Below are 19,749 nucleotides of genomic sequence, written 5' to 3'. Positions count from 1 at the left end.
CCTTACCTTTGAGGGAAAATACGTCTCCGTTGGAGCGGTCTGGAGGCACAATGCTCCCCAAGAAGCCACCGGGGCTACCATATTCTCCTCACGCCTTCACACAATGCGATATGTCATGATTCCACTAGTGGTGCCCATTGCCCTTGAAGGCGGCGACCGAACCTTCGCAAACAAGGTTGGCGAAATCTCCACAACTTAATTGGAGGCTCCCAACAGCACCACGAAGCTTCACCATAATGAAATGTGGCTTCGAGATGACCTATTTCGTTTATGGTGCTCAAACACCCAAGAATAACAAGACCAGCAAGGATTAATGGGGGGAATCAAATTTCTCTTGGTGGAAGTGTAGATCAAGGCCTTCTTCTCCAACCCTAGAGCATCAACAAGATTTGATGGCTAGGGAGGGACATCGGGCGAAAATGAGGTTAGGAGCAACAATGGAGCTTTAGGCGAAAAGAGGTAAGTTAACTTGGAGAAGAAGGCTCACTTATATAGCGGGAAGAAGAATCCAACCATTTTGCCATTCTGACAATGCATACATTGTAGTATCGCTCGGGTGAGCGGTACTTCCGCTTGCACGGTACTTCCTCATACTTAGTGTAACTGACGAGCTCAGGGAGGCAGTAGTGCTGCCGGAACGGTACTACCGCTCCCACCAGTGGTACTTTCGCTTAATGCTACACCAACGGGAGAACTAGCGGTAGAGAAGAGGTGTAGCATAGTAGTACATCTTGGAGCGGTACTACCGCATGCTATAACCGTTCTACTTCCACTCAGAAAAACAATCCGTCCACAGAGCAAAATATAAGCGGTAGTTCTAGCGGTAGAAAGTCACGGTAGTATCGCCGGATCTGTACTTTCTCTTAGAATTTGATGTGCAGGTCTCGACACAGGAAGCAAGGCGGTGTAATGATCGAAGTATTGCAAGAGTGGTACTTCTGCTCGTAACAACCGCGCTACTACCGCTGCCCACATCAGAGAGCAAAACATAAGCGAAAGTGGCACCAACACAGTACTACCGCTTATGAGATTCTCGGTAGATTAAGGCAAGGAAGAAAGAAGTTCCAGATGCCGAGAAGAAATGGAGGGTGCAAAGTGATATCTACGTGATGGTTTCACCCAAACATTTTTGAAGCGGTCCCCCTCTTGATAGTATGAATTTCCTACGACTCAAGACCACCAACTCTAAATCAACAGAAAAGATCCGTCTTCGCTTTAAACACCAAGGGGAAATAAACTGTCTCGTATCATCTGATAATCTCTGAAATCTAAATTCACACGGTTAGTCCGTAAAGGGCATTGTCATCAATCATCAGAACCATATAAGGGGAATTATGTTCTAACAGTTATTCCAGCCCACCAGATTTCAAGCCGTAATGATCGCATTATTCCTGAATTAATTTTAAGATTTTCAGCGATGTGCATTCATTGAAAGGAGGCGTCCCTGTCGATGATGAGACGCCTACGATGACTTTGTAAATGTAAGATGATATATCGACTCAGTCTTTTGAAGATATTCGTAGAGGTAAGTTGTGCGTGGTTGCGTTCATATGGATGAGAGTATGCTCGTATATATGAACACTTGCGTTCTTACTTTGTTAAAAGAAAAAGGAGCAGCGGCGGCATCCACAGTCCCGAGACACCCATGATACTCCAAGGAAAGCACGCGAATTATGCAGTGCGCGGCATATTAATCTGCCACTGTCTCTACCTGCAGTCTACACCACGTTCTTCACGCTGGGCATGGGCGACAGGCAGATCCTCCATGCTTTTTGCTCGCCGCCGCGCCTCTGATCCCTCGCCCGCCTCCCCGGCCTAGCTGGTGCTGGTATCGCCGCCGCCGCCGGTTGCTTCCCGCGGGATAATAAAAGTAGAGCCTCCCATAAAACTGGCCGGCCGCCTCCCTCGGCGCCCGCCCGACCCGCACCGCACGCCACGCGGGACTAGCCCACCCTCCCTCCCTCCCTCCCTCCCCTCCCCTTCCTGGGATGCGCGCCTTCCCCCGCCTCCTCCGGCCGGAACCCTAGGCGTGCAGGCAGGCGCGCGTGCGCAGCAGGCGACTCCCGGCGCCGCGCCGATGGGGAGGCCGGGGTACCTGACGCTGCCCATCTTCGCGGCGCTCGCGGCGATCGGCTACGTCTACTACACCACGGTCTTCGTCGCCGTCGCCGGCTGGCTCGGCCTCGCCACTGCCGCCGGGGTCGCCAACGCCGCCGCCTTCACGGCCCTCGCCGCCGCCTGCCTCGCCACCTACGCGGCCGCCGTCTCCCGGGACCCCGGCCGGGTGCCGCCCACCTTCCTGCCCGACGTCGAGGACGCCGAGACCCCCGTCCACGAGGTCAAGCGCAAGGTGCGTGTTGGGCCTCTCGCTCTGGATTGGCTGCTAGCTTTTCTCGTCTTGGATCTGTGGGGCGGAATGGTGCTCGGTTGTGCAGAATTTCCCCTTCTCTCGTGAAATTTGGCACGTTCGCTTCGAATGTAGTGCCTCCCAATAGGGCAAATGCAGTTTAATGCCAATTTGGCTCGTAGGATTGGATCGTTTACGAGCATCTATCGGTGTAAATATTCCATGTTGCCGATTTCAGCTCATAGTTGCGACTGTTAAAGGATACATAGATAGATAATTTAGATCCGAATCTGAGTGTTGGCCCCTGGTCCCTAGAATCTTCCACCGTGTGTCGGTCTAGTCTGAGCTTGAAGGTTTTTGTAGATAATATTCTTAATTTACATCTGGTTTCAAATCATGAGCAAAACGATTATTGCAAGCTTCAATCCATGGCCATTAAACCAAACAAGCCCAAGCTATTAGCAAACCAAAGTGACTCTAAATTCAGCAGCTGGCATTGCCAATCTTTTTCTAGTGGTGATGCAACGCTTCAGGTTTTAGGCCTTGTTATCTTCCATTTTCCAAAATGAATGCGACCGTTGAGTACTTGAATGCAAATAAATAGATAGCATTATGTGTGAGTATGGCTATTTGGCCTGTTCCCATGGCATGTCCAAGTTTCTGTTTTCCTTTATTAGTTCGTTTTGTGCCCATGGTTGTGTTATAACAGTAGACATTTCGTGTAAGTAGCATATTATATCGCTGGACCTATAAACGCTTAAGCATAAGAGCATCTCCAACACGCGCCCAAAAAGTGCTCTGCGCGCTAAAAGATTCGTTTTTTGGGCGCCGGACAGCTCCAACAGACGCTGCAAAACAGTGTGCGCGCTAAAGCTTTTGGGCGCACGCTGAAAAGCGCTATCGCGTGCAGCATATTTGGTGCACCGGCTTGCGCGCGCAGCAAACTCTGTGCTGCTGCAGGTGGGGTCGTTGCATTGGGCGCCCCACTAGCGCGCGTCTGTTGGAGATACTCCGGTCTCCGCGCTTTAAAAGTGCTACAGTGACGTGCTAAAAAATTTATTGGTCGCGATATTTTTGTGCTGCTGTTGGAGATGCTCTAACAAACAAGAATATTGAGGATTTTTTTATGGTCAACGCAAGATTTTTGGACTGCTTCTTCAAGGGATTCAGCAGCAGGGAGACTTAAGCAAATCGCTTTGTGGTGCTGAACTGAAGTTTGCTGTCAGCAAGTAGCTTACCAAATCGGCACTACAATGTGATGTTGCCTTCAACCAAAAATTGGGAAAATGGAAGGGGGATTAGCTTAGTATGGGAGTAAGGTTGAGATGGGAATAAATAAGGGGGAACTCCCATCTTCCAATTTATTCTGGAGTACACTTCCGTGACGATAGCTGAAAAAATGAACTTCGCATAAGTTTGTTGTCTCAAAATACTCAATATATACTGTTTTTGCAGGGTGGTGATTTGAGATATTGCCAGAAATGTGGCCACTACAAGCCTCCACGTGCACACCATTGCCGCGTGTGCAAGAGATGTGTTCTAAAAATGGTGCTGGCTAGTGCTGATTCTGTTATGATCCTTCTGTTTTATCTCCACTTTCACTTTTCACTAACTTCTTATTTGCAGGACCATCACTGTATTTGGATCAATAACTGTGTTGGACACGAGAACTACAAGATATTCTTGGTCTTTGTATTGTATGCTGTAATTGCAAGCTTCTATGCAATGGTAGTTCAGTTTCTTCAATTACTTTGGCAAATATGATTTCTTGGAGTGGTAATAGCATTTTAAAGTATATATTTTTCCTCTCAGATTCTGATTGTAGGGAGCATCATTTACAGTGCTCCGAAAGATGAACAGTTAGGCAGTGATTCTTCTAGAACATCAATCGTAAGTACTCTTGGGTTATTTTTTAGTTACTTAGCATGTTGCATGTTCATCTGAACTACTCACAAAAAAATGGAACTTGACAAATGGACAGATTATTTGTGGGGTCATTCTTTGTCCATTAACTCTGGCGCTGACAGTGCTCTTGGGCTGGCATATCCATCTCATATTACAGAACAAAACTACAATTGAGGTTTGTGACAACAAATTTCTCTTCTGATGTTGGGCAGCATTATTGTTTAAGAAAATATTTAAAATGCTTGTTATTTATGGTTGCAGTACCATGAAGGAGTTAGAGCAATGTGGTTGGCAGAAAAGGGTGGAGATCTTTATCATCATCCATATGACCTTGGTGTTTATGAGAATCTTATTTCGGTAAGAAGACTAACTATTTTCAATTCGCAAAAAAGAAGACCAATTTTCTTGGTTGTATTCCCCTGATATTAAATATTTCACATGTCGAAATATGAAACGCATAATGGAGTAGTTGATTTTCAGAGAAAATGGCAACCGCTTAATTGTCCATTTAAAGATATCAACAATTTTGATACTGTTAAGCTGATTTTGCTATATGCACAATTGTATATTTCAGACAAATCTCACAAAATTCCTTCCTAGACATATTAAATACTCCCTCTGTTTCTAAATATAAGGCCTTTGAGATTTCAATACGAACTACATACAGATGTATGTAGATGTATTTTAGAGTGTAGATTCACTCATTTTGTAACGTATGTAGTCCATACTGAAATACCTAAAAGGGCTTATATTTAGTAACGGAGGGAGTAATGTTTACTAAATTCTCACATGTAGTTATACCATGCTGCTGATTTGTGCGGTCACATGCATCTTTTTTTGGTCCTGCATGTTAGGGGCGTTCAATAGAAGTTCTGACTGGAACCAAGAAAAGTGCTCATCAGTGCAGTAGTTCATTTCCCTTTCATTGCTGTCAGCCAGAGTAGTAAAGTTAGTGCACTAAATTGACTCATGGTTTTCATGGTTTGAGGTGAAAACGATTTCCCTGCTGCAAGTATTCATAGTTACGCACATAACACCATACTTAAGGATGTAAGCAGCGCGCCCTCAGGGCTAGTTTCACGGAATTAGTACAAATTGTACTAGTGACATCAAATGGAGGAAAGAACTAATTCTGCGAGTTTAACAAATGGCGCGGGCTTATGCAGAGCCGCTTGCATCCCGAACTATACTCATATTTCCTCAATTGCTTTCTTATCCCCGGAAAGCATCATGTGTTGCTTGTTCTGATGTCTCCCATTGTTCATACACAGGTGCTGGGACGTAGCATATTATGCTGGCTCTGCCCAGTATCAACCAATACAAGCAACGGCCTACGGTTCCGTTCATCCTACAATACTTCATCAGCTTCACCACCGTGTGATTTACAAAAGATAGCATTACATTCACAGTGAGGTGCATATATAGTTGCTAAAATGAGGAAGGAGATTGAAATTCATATTCAAGTGCCCAATATATACCATTTTCTGAGCCATCTCGGGTCGTAGCAGGTCAGCGGATACTTCTTAAAACCTCTCAAATATAAGATACAGAAAAAGATACCTGCGGCCTAGGAGTATTTCCTCCACTCCACGGTTCTGTTTTGAGTTCAGACATGAAAAGATACATCAGAAGTAATTTTTCACATTATGAGGAAGATCACTGCCGCCTCTCATAATCTGGACTCGCTGTGTTTGTACACAAAAAGTTTAACCCTTGTGTTGTAAAGTAAGTGTACATACTGTCCTCTGTACTGTGGCAAAAGGCCATCAAGGAAAAAAAAATCTCGTAATCTGGACTCGCTGTGTTTGTACACAAAAAGTTTAACCCTTGTGTTGTTAAGTAAGTGTACATACTGTCCTCTTTTTAGTGTTCTCACTACGGCTATAGTGCTGGTGAGATGCACGTTTCTTCAGAGGTAAATATTGCATCTGCCGTAGATTGGTGCAATTTCCGTGCACACTCATGGCACATGGCACGTTAAAGGTGTACATTGCAGTTACACTATCAGACAAGAAAATGTCATTGCTGCCCAGTAAAGACCACTTGGTCAGAAAAGGGAAACATTCCACATCTTGTGCAAAAACCAAAGATTGCCGTAATTATTTAGTGTTCTCACTACGGCTATAGTGCTGGCTGCACACGCCATGTAGAGTACCGAAAGCACTGTAGCCAATAAGCAATCTTGTGGTCTGATGCTTTTCTACTAGGTTACAACAGTCCGCACCCAGCAGCAAATGTAACTTATTTGCCCTTTCCTTTTCCCTTGCCCTTCTTCGCGTCAAGTTTGGCTTGCACACGGGCCGCCGCTGCAGCCTTTGCCTCCTCCCTCTTCTTCTTCTCTTCCTCTTTGGTAGCGGCAGCTAGCTCCCGCTGTTTCTTAAGCTCCCTATCAAAATTTATGTATCAAAATCACATATCATACTTTTTACGGTGGCAAGGGTGAGCAATAGACAATCTTTGGTTACAAAATGGATAACTGACGCTACACATAACCGTAAGGTTCTTCAGTCATATCAAGAAACCATTAAAACAAAACCAGGATTATTGAGTCCTAATTATTTCCAAACACACGTCGAAACATGTGCCATGTATTAAGGAAAAATATATGACAAACTGGCTCAAAGGTGCTGACGAAAAAACACAGCAAAAGCTAGACTAGCCTCATACAAACAGAGAAGAAAGGACAAGAAACTCTTAAGATAGAGAAAAAAAGCTATGGTTGTCTAGAGATGTTATGGGGTGAAGGAGTATCCAGAGGCAGAGTTCTGTAACTCCTTAGCCCCTGCCAACCTCCACAGATCAGCTTCATTGAGGATTTTGATCGACCACCGTCTGATTATTGGGTACTTGCTGCATTAAAATATTAAAGAGGAAACACTTGTAAATGTCTTACTCTAGCCTGGCTTTCTCATCAGATACACTGCCCAGACTTGAACCTTTCCTTGGCTTGCACGCCACTAATTCCACCTCAAAAATGAGTGTCGCACTGCAGAAACAAAGCAAACCTTGTTACGCCTGGAAAAAGTTAAAACATCAGTAAATTGAGTGGTGAAATATCAAACAAACTTCGCTGGTATCTCTGGTGGGGAGCCTGCACTTCCATAGGCATATTCTGGCTTGCATGTTATTTTTGCAACCTCACCAACCTTGAACATTCCGATATGGCATAAAATATTAGAAAGAAACTTTCCAGGCAATCAAACTGAGCAAGCAATTAAAAACATTCACATACTTTCATAGTTCTTAAGGCTAGATCCCATGCTTTAATGACAGCTCCCTGGCCAACTTCAAATGAAAAAATAGAATTGTCTTCATGTGTGGTGTCAAAAACTTCCCCATTTTCAGCAAGTGTCCCTTCATAATGAACTGCAAATATAGGTATAAAGGCAAGTATTAATCCAACATGGCAGACCGCATATGAAAGTGCATTGCAATAAGTTTCAGGGGAAAAGTAGCCGAGTGGAAAACGTTGGAAGTACTTGACAGAACAGGCTTCTACCATAACTTAAACCCTGAGCACAACCGCCCAGACAAATACTGAGTAGAAAATAAATTATGTATGGCTATGTTTTATTCAGAGTGTTATATATTAACTGCAGTACCATCAACTAATGGAAGGCTGTCAGATGGGCTTATAGCATCATCCTTTGCTTTTCTAACCACCGTCTTAAGGACGCCTCCATCCCCTGTTAAATCTATGGTTTCTGCCATGGCCTTGCTGTAGAATGGAGATTCTGAAAGGAAGAAAGACCAAGACCAGGGCATTAGAGCGCTCTAGCATAACCAACTTTGATCAAAATGATAGGTACAAGCACTTGAATATCAATTAAAATAATCACTTCCTTTGCTTATCAAAATTCATAAGATTAAACTTGAAGCCAAGTTTAAAGTTAAGGTTTCACGGTTAGGGTTGACACAGCAACAAATGGCCCTAGAGACAATCTTCAACGTTTCGAAGACACTATCGAATGTCTGAAGTACAAAACCTGCTCAGGGCTCCTTTGATTTAAAGGAATTTGAAAGGATTTTTGGAGGAGTTGAATCCTTATGAATTTTTCCTGCACAGCCTGTTTGATCCGTACGATTGGAATACTTAGGAAAAATCGAAAAGGATTGCTTTGCACTCTATTTCCATCCACTCGAACCTCTTTTTACAGTTCCTTTGTTTTTCCCTAGTCCAAATTCATGTGGTTTGCTAATCCTATAGGATTCAAGTGGACAAGCCACCCCAACCCTGTATTTTCCTATTCGTGTTATCGAAAATCGATGTGAACCAAAGAGGCCCTTATGGCTGTATTTCATCACACTCCTAAGAGAAAATACAGATGTTTTTTCTGCAAACGAAAATGTAAACATAGTCCCAGCCTCCCAAAATAACCCGATTCCAATAAGCAGCAGTGCCTACTCCTGCTTAGGGTGTACTGTACTACAACATTAGGAGATCTTTTCCCAGGATGCATTTATGTAACCTAAAAATTACTCTACTGTCCCTCAGTAGGCTACAGCCGAATTGATGTGACCTGGAGGCAGCCTACAAGCATCAATCCGCTATAGGTCCGTGAAGAAGCAGGCAAAGGAGGTGCAGAAATTACCTCGGTTTGGAGCGACTGCCGTGGCACCGGGGACGCCGGCGAGGACCTGCTGAGTCGACGGGTGGGTATGGGGATTAGAAGGGGTGAGCGGAGAGGAGAGGAGAGGAGGGAGACGGATGCGGGCATGCGGCACGTACCTTGGCGGAGATGGGGAGGGGATGATGGACAGTGAGGACAGATCTGGATGGGACGAGGGGGAGAGGGAGGGAATCAGAGGATTGGCTTCGCGTGATTTTTACCGGAGGATGCCCCTCGGCCGATTCGATTCGGTCACCACCACCAGTGCTTCGCACCGAAACCTGTAAATATTCTCCTTTCTTTTTTCGAAACAATATCCGTACAGGAAGGAAAAGCCTTTAATTCCTTTGTAAGAAGGAGGAAAAGTGTTTGAAATCAACCGGCTGATCCCCGCAATGCATAAACCGCCTCATCATGTTGACGCGTGTCTCAACTACACGCGCGCTTTATCCCTTTTGCTCTTTCTTCTACCTTCGTCCTCATCTCACATTCATCATGAATCCATCTCCTTTCACCTCTCGTGCTTCTCTTTTTTTTTTTTTGCCTTTGAGGGGAGGTGTGCTGTGAGTTGGGGGCATGGACACCGGAGTTGGGAGCCCTCGATCTCGTCGATGTTGCAACCAGTGGGAGCAACAACGAGCCACGATGCTGCTACTTGCCGCCATCAAGGCCGTCAAGTCGATGTTGCGATGAAGCTACTACGTGTCGCCGGTGTTGTGCTGCAGCTGCAATGAAGCATCACAACTGTCGTCAGTGCTGCAATGAGAGATACGACGACGACGTCAGGGCTGCAATGAAGCACCACCGCGACATCATCGGAGTTGCTACGAAGCACTGTCGGATTTCGTTGATGTTGCGATGAGCCGATGTGCTGCGTTGGAGCACCGTCACGCTGATGTGTCGCTGCAATCAAGGATCGCCAGCTTCTGTCTGTGCTACGAAGAGCTGCGATGGAGCACTGTCGAGCCGGTGTTGGCGCTGCAGTGAAGGATAGACGGCTTGTTGGGGATCGTAGTAATTTCAAAATAATTCCTACGCCATGCAAGGATCTATCTATGAAGAAACCAACAATGAGCAAAGGAGTAGAGCATCTTCATACCTTTGAAGATCGCTAAGCGGAAGCGTTGCTAGAACGCGGTTGATGGAGTCGTACTCGCAGCGATTCAGATCGCGGTAGATTCCAATCTATGCACCGAACGACGGTGCCTCCGCGTTCAACACACGTGCAGCCCGGTGGCGTCTCCGATGCCTTGATCGAGCAAGGATGAGGGAGAGGTTGAGGGAGAGCTCCAGCAACACGACGACGTGGTGACGATGGAGCTATGTGGTACTCCGGCAGGGCTTCGCTAAGCACTACAGAGGACGAGGAGGAGGAGTAGGGTTGCGCCGTGGAGAGATCAATTGCGTGTCTCCAAAAGGCCAAAACCCTCCACTATATATAGGAGGAGAGGAAGGAGGTGCCCACCCCTAGGGTTTCCCACCCTAAGGGGTGCGGCAGCCCCATCTAGGGCAAGGGGGGCGGCGGCCAAGGGGTGGAGGCTCCCTAGGGTGGGCCTTTGGGCCCAAGGGTGCCCTCCCACACCTAGGGTTTGCCCCTTCCCCACCCTTGTGCGCCTTGGGATGAGAGAGGGAGGCGCACCAGCCCACTTTGAGCTGGTTCCCTTCCATCTTTTGGCCCATGTACCCTTTTGGGGCTGGTGGCCCTTGCCAGTGGACCCCCGAACCCTTCCGGTGGTCCCGGTACATTACCGGTGACGCCCGAAACACTTCCGACATCCAAATCCTCACTTCCTATATATCAATCTTTACCTCCAGACTATTCCGGAACTCCTCATGATGTCCGGGATCTCATCCGGGACTCCGAACAACCTTCGATAACCACGTACACTATTTCCCTATAACCCTAGCGTCATTGAACCTTAAGTGTGTAGACCCTATGGGTTTGGGAGACATGCAGTCATGACCGAGAAACCTCTCCGGTCAATAACCAACAATGAGGTCTGGATATCCATGTTGGTTCCCACATGTTCCACGATGATCTCATTGGATGAACCACGATGTCAAGGATTCAATCAATCCCGTATGCAATTCCCTTTGTCTACCGGTATGATACTTGCCCGAGATTCGATCGTCGGTATCCCCATACCTTGTTCAATCTCGTTACCGGCAAGTCTCTTTACTCGTTCCGTAACACATCATCCCGTGACTAACTCCTTAGTCACACTGAGCTCAATATGATGATGGATTACCGAGTGGGCCCAGAGATACCTCTCCATCACACGGAGTGACAAATCCCAGTCTCGATTCGTACAACCCAACAGACACTTTCGGAGATACCCGTAGTGCAACTTTATAATCACCCAATTACGTTGTGGCGTTTGATACACCCAAAGCACTCCTACGGTATCCGGGAGTTGCACAATCTCATGGTCTAAGGAAATTATACTTGACATTAAAAAAGCTTTAGCAGACGAACAACACGATCTAGTGCTATGCTTAGGATTGGGTCTTGTCCATCACATCATTCCCTAATGATGTGATCCCGTTATCAATGACATCCAATGTCCATGATCAGGTAACCATGATCATCTATTGATCAATGAGCTAGCCAACTAGAGGCTCACTAGGGACACATTGTGATCTATATATTCACACATGTATTACGATTTCTGATTAATACAATTATAGCATGAATAGTAGACAATTATCATGAACTAGGAAATATAATAATAACCACTTTATTATTGCCTCTAGGGCATATTTCCAACAGTCTCCCACTTGCACTAGAGTCAATAATCTAGTTACGTTGTGATGAATCGAACACCCATAGAGTTCTGGTGCTGATCATGCTTTGCCCGTGGAAGAGGTTTAGTCAACGGGTCCGCGGCATTCAGATCCGTGTGTACTTTACAAATATCTATATCTCCATCCTGAATGTATCCACGAATGGAGTTGAAGCGACGCTTGATGTGCTTGGTCTTCTTGTGAAACCTGGGCTTCTTTGCAATGGCAATAGCTCCAGTGTTGTCACGGAACAGAGTCATCGGGCCCGACACACTTGGAATCACTCCTAGGCCGGTGATGAACTCCTTCATCCAGACTCCTTCAAGTGCTGCTTCTGAAGCAGCGATGTACTCCGCTTTACATGTAGATGCCGCCATGACACTTTGCTTGCAACTGCACCAGCTAACTGCCCCATTATTCAAAATATACACGTATCCGTTTTGTGACTTGGAGTCATCCGGATCTGTGTCGAAGCTAGCATCAATGTAACTCTTTACGACGAGCTCCTCGGCACCTCCATATACGAGAAACATATATTTAGTCCTTTTCAGGTACTTAAGGATGTTCTTAACCGCTGTCCAGTGATCCACTCCTGGATCACTCTGGTACCTCCCTACCAAACTTATGGTAAGGTTCACATCAGGTATGGTACACAACATGTCATACATGATAGAGCCTAGAGAACACTATGACCCCCGGGTCTATTCACTTATATATTTAGAAAACTTATAATTTACTTGTTGTTTTTATTTTTCTTTTATATTATTTTGCAAGTTACAATTCTCTACAATTAACTACACACCTCATTTGCTTGCAAATAACGAGATCAAGGGGATTGGCAACCCTCTTGCTCGCGTTGGGTGCAAGTTGTTTTCTCTTTTGTGTGCATCCTCTAAAGACGATTGAGGAGTGATATTCCTATTGGTTCGATAAACCTTGGTTTCTTAACTGAGGAAAATACTTACACATATTCTTGCTGTAATTACCCGTTCCTCTTCACGGAAAACCCAGCGCAGACCACAAGTATCAGCACCATACCTACCTATCATGCAACTTCCACCCTTATATTATATGACTTGTACACTCATTGTCATATTGCTTTGCATGATTATGTAGTTGACATAGTATTTGTGGCAAAGGCACCGTTTATCATGTTATGCTAGATCATTGCACATCTTGGTACGTTGTGAGAGGCATTCATATAGAGTCATATTATTTAGTATTTTTTCATATCGAGTTGTAAGTAAATAAAAGTGTGATGCTATTTATTTTTAGGGCCCTATCTCAGTGAGGAAAGGATGATGAAGACAATGATTCCCCCATAGGTCGGGATGAGACCCCAGATGAAAAATAAATAAGTAAAAACGAAAAAGAAAAAAAAGGAAAAAAGAAAGATAAAGAAAAAAGATAGAGGAAAAAAAGAAAAAGAGAAAACAAAAGAAAGGAAAAAAGAAAAGAGAAAAAAGAAAAAGGAAAAAAAATAAATGAGAGAAAAGAGAGAAGGGACACTGCTACTACCTCTTTTTACACACTTATGCTTCAAAGTAGCACCATGTTTTTCATATAGATAGTCTCATGTTTTGTAACTTTCATATGCTAGTGGGGAGTTTTCATTATAGAACTTTGCTTGTATATTTCAATGACGAGCTTCCTCAAATGCCCGAGGTCTTCATGAGCAAGCAAGTTGGATGCACAACCACTTAGCTTCAGTTGAGCTTTCATACAATTATAGTTCTAGTGCATCTATTGCATGACAATCCCTAGTCCTCGCATTGATATCGATTGATGGGCATCTCCATAGCCCGTTGATCCGCCTAGTTGATGCGAGACTTTCTTCTCCACTTATACACTTTTGAAAACCTACCACCATACTCTATTCCACCTATATGCTATGTCCATGGTTCATGCTCATGTGTTGAGTAAGATATAAAATGTTTAAGCACGTTAAGAAGTACAATCCAATTGCTTGGTTTGACACCAAGGTGCTCATGATTTATACCGTATGCTAGGAATACCAAGCATGACACGCTATATGACTTTGTAGGGATAACATTCTTTAGGATTGTTATTTTGAAAGGACATGATTGTTTGCTAGTAAACCTGAATATGGATGTCTTTTTGTCAAATGATAGACTATTGCCTTGAATTACTTGTATCTTAATATTCTGTCACGCCCTAGATGCGACCCTATCCTCAATTTGGCACGAGGGCCTCGTCAGGGATAGAAGCGCATCTCGTCGTGTCGCAAGAATGGATATCGTTACAAGTACATGTACTGAAAAGAAGAGATATATAGAATTGGCTTACACTCGCCACAAGCTACATCAGAGTCACATTAGTACATTACATATACATCAAGAGTAAGAGCAGGGTCCGACTACGGACGAAAACAAACGAGAAAAGAAGAACGACGTCCATCCTTGCTATCCCAGGCTGCCAGCCTGGAACCCCTCCTAGATCGATGATGAAGAAGAAGAAGAAGAAGCAACTCCAAATGAACAACCAATTCGCTCGCGTCAAGTAACCTTTACATGTACCTGCAACTGGTGTTGTAGTAATCTATGAGCCACAGGGGACTCAGCAATCTCATTTCCAAAGGTATCAAGACTAGCAAAGCTTAATGGGTGAGGCATGGTTAAGTGGTGAGGTTGCAGCAGCGGCTAAGCATTTATTTGGTGGCTAACTTACGAGTACAAGAAATAAGAGGGGGAAGATCTACGCATAACGGACGTGAACTACTGATGATCAAATGAATGATCCTGAACACCTACCTACGTCAGACATAACCCCACCGTGTCCTCGACCGGAGAAGGAACTCACGAAAGAGACAGTCACGGTTACACACACGGTTGGCATATTTTAATTAAGTTAACTTCAAGTTTTCTAGAACCAGTGTTAAACAAAGTTTCCACGTTGCCACATAACCGCGGGCACGGCTTTTCGAAAAGATTTAACCCTGCAGGGGTGCTCCAACTAGTCCATCAGAAATTACCACAAGCCGCATAGAAATCCTCAATCCCGAAGCTCGCGATCACGTCGGATTCCCTAGTGGAAGACCTCAACTCTGAGATTACCCAAAGCATCACCGGAATCCCGATGCACAAGATATCTCGTCAAAGGTAAAACTAATCCAGCAAGGCCGCCCGACGTGTCGACGTTCCCGATAGGAGCCGCGTATCTCGTTCTCAGGACACGACGGATGGAACTAGCTACGGGTGCCAAACCTCGAGTTTCCCCGTGGTGGCCCCGCAGGCAGACCGTTTGGGACCAACACCATCAGCACTGGCCCCCCCTGTTTATGTAAAATTACTCCTCGGGTTCATGACGTCCTATGCATTTCAATATTAACAGAATTATTATGTTGGGCAAATGTAGAATCAATGTTGGGCCTTGCCGGACCAGCTTTAATCTAAAACGAATTATCAAGCGGGTCCCCATAACAACCCCGATCGTGTTAGGAGCGCTCATTTATGGAACATAACACCGGTAGCCGAAACTAAGGGGGCAAAGGTGGAACAAAACACCAGGCTAGAAAGGCCGAGCCTTCCACCTTTTACCAAGTATATAGGTGCATTAAATTAAATAGCATTTAATATGGTGATATAACAAGGAACCCATGCTTTCACATGGAAGCAATGCACCTGCAACTAGCAACACTAACACAGGGTTAAGCACGCGGTAACATAGCCAATCAGTGGTTTGCTAGGTCGAACAGGTTGAAGGTTAACATGGCATGATTGAGAGGCTGATATTTAACATGTGGTAGGCAACGAGACATAAACGATAGAAGCGATAAACTAGCATGGCAATGATAGTAATGGTATCTGGGGAAATGATCATCTTGCCTGAGATCCCGGTTGGAAGAAGAATGAATCCGTGAAGCAGACAAACCGATGTAGTCGAACGGGTCCTCACAATCCGGCACACCGCGGAACTCTAACGAGACGAAGCAAACCGGAAACACAAATCAACACACGGAATTCACCACACGATGCACAACACATATGATGCATGAGCAGCTGAATACATGCAAGACACGACCTGTCAATTCATGCAATCAAATACTACACATTAAGTGAAGTCCAATATGCAACGAGTTGCATATTGACGAAACTCCACATATGAGTTATTTAGTTCACTCCCGGTTAATTACACGACAATATTAATGTTGTCAAACATGCAAGAGGTCAAGCGGTAATCAAACTACCTATCTAGACATTTTAAATGAGGTCGGAAATGTCATATAGCACCTCCGAAATGACCTCACAAGTTAATTTACAATTCTGTCCAGATCTGAACTAATGCATTTAATTGGTTGTTAAACAGCAAAACAAATAGGTTCACGTGATTCTACACGTCAAGGCAAGCAATCTACACATAAAGAACATCTCCAACGGAGCTACGGATCAAAAGTTACAAGCATCGCAAAATATGATGGCATGAAGGCAATATGTGTGCAACGACGGCCATGAGCACTTCAAAACATACAAACAACAAGAGAACATGAAACTACACGAGATTCTAAGCAAGTTTCATATAGGACACGATCAAATCGGAGCTACGGTTCAACAACTACGAGCAAAACAAGAAATGACTACAATCTGCCAAAATCAGCCACATAGCATATTCTACGCCCCACAACTACGAGCTACACAACTCCGATATGCTCAAGCAAGGCATGGCACGGAAGAGGGAAAGAAGCACTACTACAAACAACTAACAACATCTAGCATGGCATCATGGATCACTAGGGAAAGAAGACACAAAATGGCATCCCACACACTATTTCAGACATAGTGAAAATTACACCTCACGAAAGTGCAGTTTTCGATCTGAAGCCATATTAACAGCAGCAAAATCTATAGCTACAGGACTCCGAATGGCATGAAAATTTACAGCCTGCTAGAGAAACACAAGGGGTACAACTAACTCCATTGGACCAACCTCAAAAGAGCTACAGATCACAAGATGCAAGTAAGACAAGACAACAACAAAATATAACAGATCTCAGACTTAGAAATATTTCAGCACGTCCAAAACAACACTATTTCTAGCAACTTGAGGGCAACCAAAACACACCTAAACATGCATTTCTATTGCAACTAAAAATACCAGGGGATAGTTTAAACACCCAAGAACAACTTCCTAGTTGACAACTCCATCACACGACGCACGGAATATACCCTACGAAATAAACAAAAGGGCATCACGGCAAAATATCGCGCGAACTAATTTACTCAAAAGCTAACACTAATTGCACAGAAAAATCCCATGGATTTTTCTACCCCGAAAACATATAAAATATGTGCGGTTGCACAACAAAATAAAGTCACCCATAAATGCGAGATAATTACCTATACACGGGAAAATAAACCACCGGCAAATCCCTACACATAAAAATACAAATGACCGCTCTAAAATACATGCAAAAATGATTCCTAAAACATGGACATTTCTATTACGGCATTCGAGCTATTCGGGCACGCACGGAAACTAAACTACGGGCAAAACATAATGGGACAACACGTGTTCCTAGGCATACGGCATGCAAAACTACATCAAACAACTATGCAAGTTAAATATTCGGATACTACGCGAAATTCTACATCAAATACATATGCTACACATCGCGAACCGTTACACGGTTTAAAAGTTACGGACGTTATAAAATCGGCTATTTTTTTGGAATTTAATTTATTCCAAAAAAAAACCTAAATAGCTAACGGGCCGGACAGGGGCGCAACCTAACTAAGATGCTCAGGGCGAGGGATAAGCTCACCTGAGTGGGGGCCTCTTGGCCGGTTGGTGGAGCTGGCTTGCTGGCCAGCCAGCGCTGGAGGTGGGCCAGGGCGAGGCCTGGCGACCCTGGGCCGGCTCGGGGCCCAGGCGGAGGAGGCCCAGGCGGAGCGCTCGAGCGGGCGTTGCCCTCGTCGGCGTGGGTCAACGAGGAATGAGGCAGTCTCGACTTCGATCCGTTTCTGAATCCCGCGGCGAGGCGGCTCTGAACGGCGGCCTGGTCGGATCTCCGGCGGGGTGGTCGCGACCGGCTGCGGGCAGGATCACCGGAGGGGTGCGGCGAAGCTTGCCATGGCGGCTCGTCGGATCTGCGGGGTGGAAGAAAGAGAAGCCGGTCAGGGAGAGAAAAGAGAGGAGACTAGAGAGAGGAACGGGGCGAGGCTCGCTGGCGGCGGGACCTCGTCGGAGTGGCGCAGCGACGGGGTCGGACATGGTCGTGGGGCAGCTCGGTCGCCGGGCATGGCGCTGGAGGCGCGGGGCACGAGCTCGCTGGGGGAGCTCGGGGCTCTGCTGTCCGGGCAGGCGGCGGCGCTCGCCAGATGGGCCCGAGAGGGCCCAATCCGGGCTGGGGTGGGCCGGCGGCTACACAGAGAAGGGAGGGAGGAGAGAGAGAGTGGGAGAGGCTAGGGTTTTGCACGGATCCCGAGGTAGAGAGGGGTTGCTGCCTAAAATTAAGGAGGAGGTCTATATATAGGCAAAGGGGGGGGCTAGGTTAGCCGGAATTTTGTTCCGGATCCAACCGCGGGGTCGGATTCGGACGATTCCGAACGCGGGAACGGGTACGTGGCCGTGTAGGGTGGTTTACCGGAGACGGGAAGGAGAACGGGCGGCGCGGCAACGAATTTTAAAACACCGACAGACGTCCGACGGTAGACCGAATACGGTGTCGCTACGGTCGACCGTTCGGGTACCAGACGAACTCCGATTGCGACGAAATTTGATAGGCGGCCTACCTATATATATAATAAAACCGCACGACAAATTCCAGCTCAATCAGAGAAAGTTTTATACACGCTTTTAAAAACAGAGTTACGACGGTGCCGCGGGCGCGTGCGTGTGCGGTCAGGCTCGAAACGAACAACGACGTTAACCGGCAACTAACAACGGATGCAACGTTTGAAAACTGGCGGCAACGGAGATGCCGATGCAATGCATATGATGCGAATGATGCGATGAAATAAAACAGACACACGACGAAAATGGAAAGGAAAGGGAATCTTCTGGAACGTCGACACCGGGCTGTCACATATTCATGCCATGATTAGATATTTTTCAAGATTATGTTTGGTAGCATTCCACATAAAAAATTATGTTTTTATCATCTACCTACTCGATGACGAGCAGGAATTAAGCTTGTGGATGCTGATACGTCTCCGTCATATCTATAATTTTTGATTGCTTCATGTCAATATTCTACAACTTTCATATACTTTCGGCAATATTTTATATTATTTTTGGGACCAAATTTCTTATCCAGTGCCGAGTGCTAGTTCCTGTTTTTTGTTTTGCAGAAAATCCATATCAAATAAATTTAAAACGCGATAAAAATAATCCCCAATAAAACCTCCCTCAAAATTGCAGCCCAATCGGAGTTACAGATCTCCGGATATTTAAGAAACAGTGAAGGGGTTAGAAAACAATCGCGAAAACAGGAGAGAAACACATAGAGAGAGAGAGAGATCCAATCTCGGAGGGGTGATGACCCACAAGTATAGGGCATCAATCGTAGTCGTTTCGATAAGTAAGAGTGTCGAACCCAACGAGGAGCAGAAGGCTCCGATAAACGGATTTCAGCAAGGTAATAACTGCAAGCACTAAAAGTAGCGGTAACAAGTGATTGTGTAGCGAGGTGAAACGTAGCAAGCAAAGAGTAACAAGTAACAAGTAGTAGCAATGGTGCAGCAAGTGGCCCAATCCCTTTTGTAGCAAGGGACAAGCCTGAACAAAGTCTTATAGGAGGAAAAACGCTCCCGAGGACACACGGGAATTTCTGTCATGCTAGTTTCAGCATGTTCATATGATTCGCGTTCGTTACTTTGATAGTTTGATATGTGGGTGGACTGGCGCTTGGGTACTGCCCTTACATGGACAAGCATCCCACTTATGATTAACCTCTCTCGCAAGCATCCGCAACTACAAAAGAAGAATTAAGACAAAGTCTAACCATAGCATTAAACTAGTGGATCCAAATGAGCCCCTCACGAAGCAACACATAGACTGGGGTTTAAGCTTCTGTCACTCCAGCAACCCATCATCTACTTACTACTTCCCAATGCCTTCCTCTAGGCCCAAATATGGTGAAGTGTT

General features: G+C 45.4%; 2 protein-coding genes across 2 annotated transcripts; one reads left to right on the top strand and one right to left on the bottom strand.

The window, feature by feature from the left end:
* Positions 1-1,641: 1,641 nt before the first annotated feature.
* On the top strand, positions 1,642-6,088 carry LOC123445543 (probable protein S-acyltransferase 16). Its single transcript, XM_045122539.1, has 7 exons — positions 1,642-2,350; positions 3,803-3,895; positions 3,974-4,075; positions 4,160-4,237; positions 4,329-4,427; positions 4,514-4,609; positions 5,524-6,088. Exons 1-7 carry the CDS (start codon positions 2,078-2,080, stop codon positions 5,662-5,664), a joined length of 882 nt encoding a protein of 293 aa, XP_044978474.1. The 5' UTR covers positions 1,642-2,077; the 3' UTR covers positions 5,665-6,088.
* A 160-nt stretch (positions 6,089-6,248) lies between these two features.
* Positions 6,249-9,125, bottom strand: LOC123445549 (peptidyl-prolyl cis-trans isomerase FKBP20-1). Its single transcript, XM_045122550.1, has 7 exons — positions 8,982-9,125; positions 8,845-8,890; positions 7,855-7,986; positions 7,485-7,618; positions 7,319-7,398; positions 7,146-7,238; positions 6,249-6,638 (listed from the first exon to the last, which is right to left on the bottom strand). Exons 3-7 carry the CDS (start codon positions 7,961-7,963, stop codon positions 6,494-6,496), a joined length of 561 nt encoding a protein of 186 aa, XP_044978485.1. The 5' UTR covers positions 7,964-7,986; positions 8,845-8,890; positions 8,982-9,125; the 3' UTR covers positions 6,249-6,493.
* Positions 9,126-19,749: the final 10,624 nt, after the last annotated feature.

Source organism: Hordeum vulgare, chromosome 1H (assembly GCF_904849725.1).
Source record: "Hordeum vulgare subsp. vulgare chromosome 1H, MorexV3_pseudomolecules_assembly, whole genome shotgun sequence".
NCBI lineage: Eukaryota > Viridiplantae > Streptophyta > Magnoliopsida > Poales > Poaceae > Hordeum > Hordeum vulgare.
This window is presented reverse-complemented; position numbering and strand designations above follow the sequence as displayed.